Raw genomic sequence first — 1,196 nt, 5'->3', positions numbered from 1 at the left:
TCATACTAAAAAACTTTAAGCGTGGTTGAGGTCTCATAATTTTCATGAGTTTATGCTGAAACGCGTAGCGGTAGCGTCAACCGTTTTCTTTAGCATCGACAGTCTTCCCGTCCTTAAAACTTGAGCCCTAACTTCTCGTTTTCTACGACAGGGTTCCGAGTGCTCGTTAACCGGATCGGATTCCTGTACATCTTCGTGCGAAAGTGACTGTCACAGCTCTGGCAACAGTTCAGACTCTGGCGTACATCACGAACCATTTTATTTGCATCCACCGACTGCAACAGAGAGTGAAAACAAACAAAAGAACCAGAAGAACTCCTTCTTCCTCAATCCGCTTACAGATCTAAAAGAAGCTTCTGATAAATACAGCAAAGATAAAATAGAGAAGGCAAAGTCTGGCGACAGCGGTGATGAGAAGTCAAAGGAGCCATTCTATCTCCATAAACCGGAGGCTGGAACTTACCAACCTAACCGTGTACAAGAGCTCTTTGGTACCAAGAGCGTGAGAAACAGCGTGAAGCAGATCGAAAGTAAGAACCAATCGGGAAAGAAAACCAAATCCACAGAAAACGGATCCCCCGGAGAACGCAGAGAAAATGGTCACTCCAGCGGATCCGTCAAAGAAAATGGGAGTTTTAGCAGAAACTCTATTAGACGAAGCGAGAAGAAGAATGGACCGTTTGAGTATTCTAATGTAAACTCCGATAAGAAGAAAGGAAAGGTTAACTATGAAGACAGAAAATTGCCCAAGATACCATCTTCAACATCCCAAACTGTCACATCCTCATTTAAAGGTAAGTTGACATAATTTGTATTCTTTTTTATCGAGCATCAACTGCAGGTAAGTTAATTTTACCAGATAGTTCCTACCGGAAGGTACGTATGAGATTTACATTGCCACCACGACACCAGATTACGGTTTCTCCCAAATTAAAGTTAATTTCCCACAGATTTTACTATCGCATTTCAAAAATAAACAGATAATGAAGTTACGTAAAAAGGAAACTATACATGTCGATGGTGTCGCGTGCTAATGATCTCGGTCTACAATCGGCCATATGACACGGCAGAGAACCCATCCAGAAAAGATGGCAAACGCGCTGATGCCATCTGTTATAACCCCGTTACCCCTTACCCGTCCCATCCTCTCTCTCCTCTCTCTCCCTTTTGCTTTGCACTTTCTATCTACCTTATCA

At 42.6% G+C, this 1,196-nt stretch overlaps 1 protein-coding gene across 1 annotated transcript in view; it reads left to right on the top strand.

Annotated features, from left to right (window-relative positions):
• Nucleotides 1–1,196, top strand: part of LOC119587943 (espin-like) — a gene marked incomplete in the record, with an annotated part of 133,296 nt that overhangs the window by 84,321 nt on the left and 47,779 nt on the right. Inside the window, 1 exon segment of the mRNA XM_037936654.1 lies at nt 152–794. Coding sequence (XP_037792582.1) covers nt 152–794 — 643 coding nt within the window.

Source organism: Penaeus monodon, chromosome 23 (assembly GCF_015228065.2).
Source record: "Penaeus monodon isolate SGIC_2016 chromosome 23, NSTDA_Pmon_1, whole genome shotgun sequence".
Classification (NCBI taxonomy): domain Eukaryota; kingdom Metazoa; phylum Arthropoda; class Malacostraca; order Decapoda; family Penaeidae; genus Penaeus; species Penaeus monodon.
Note: the sequence above shows the minus strand (reverse complement) of the source record. Positions and strands in the feature narration are given on the sequence as shown.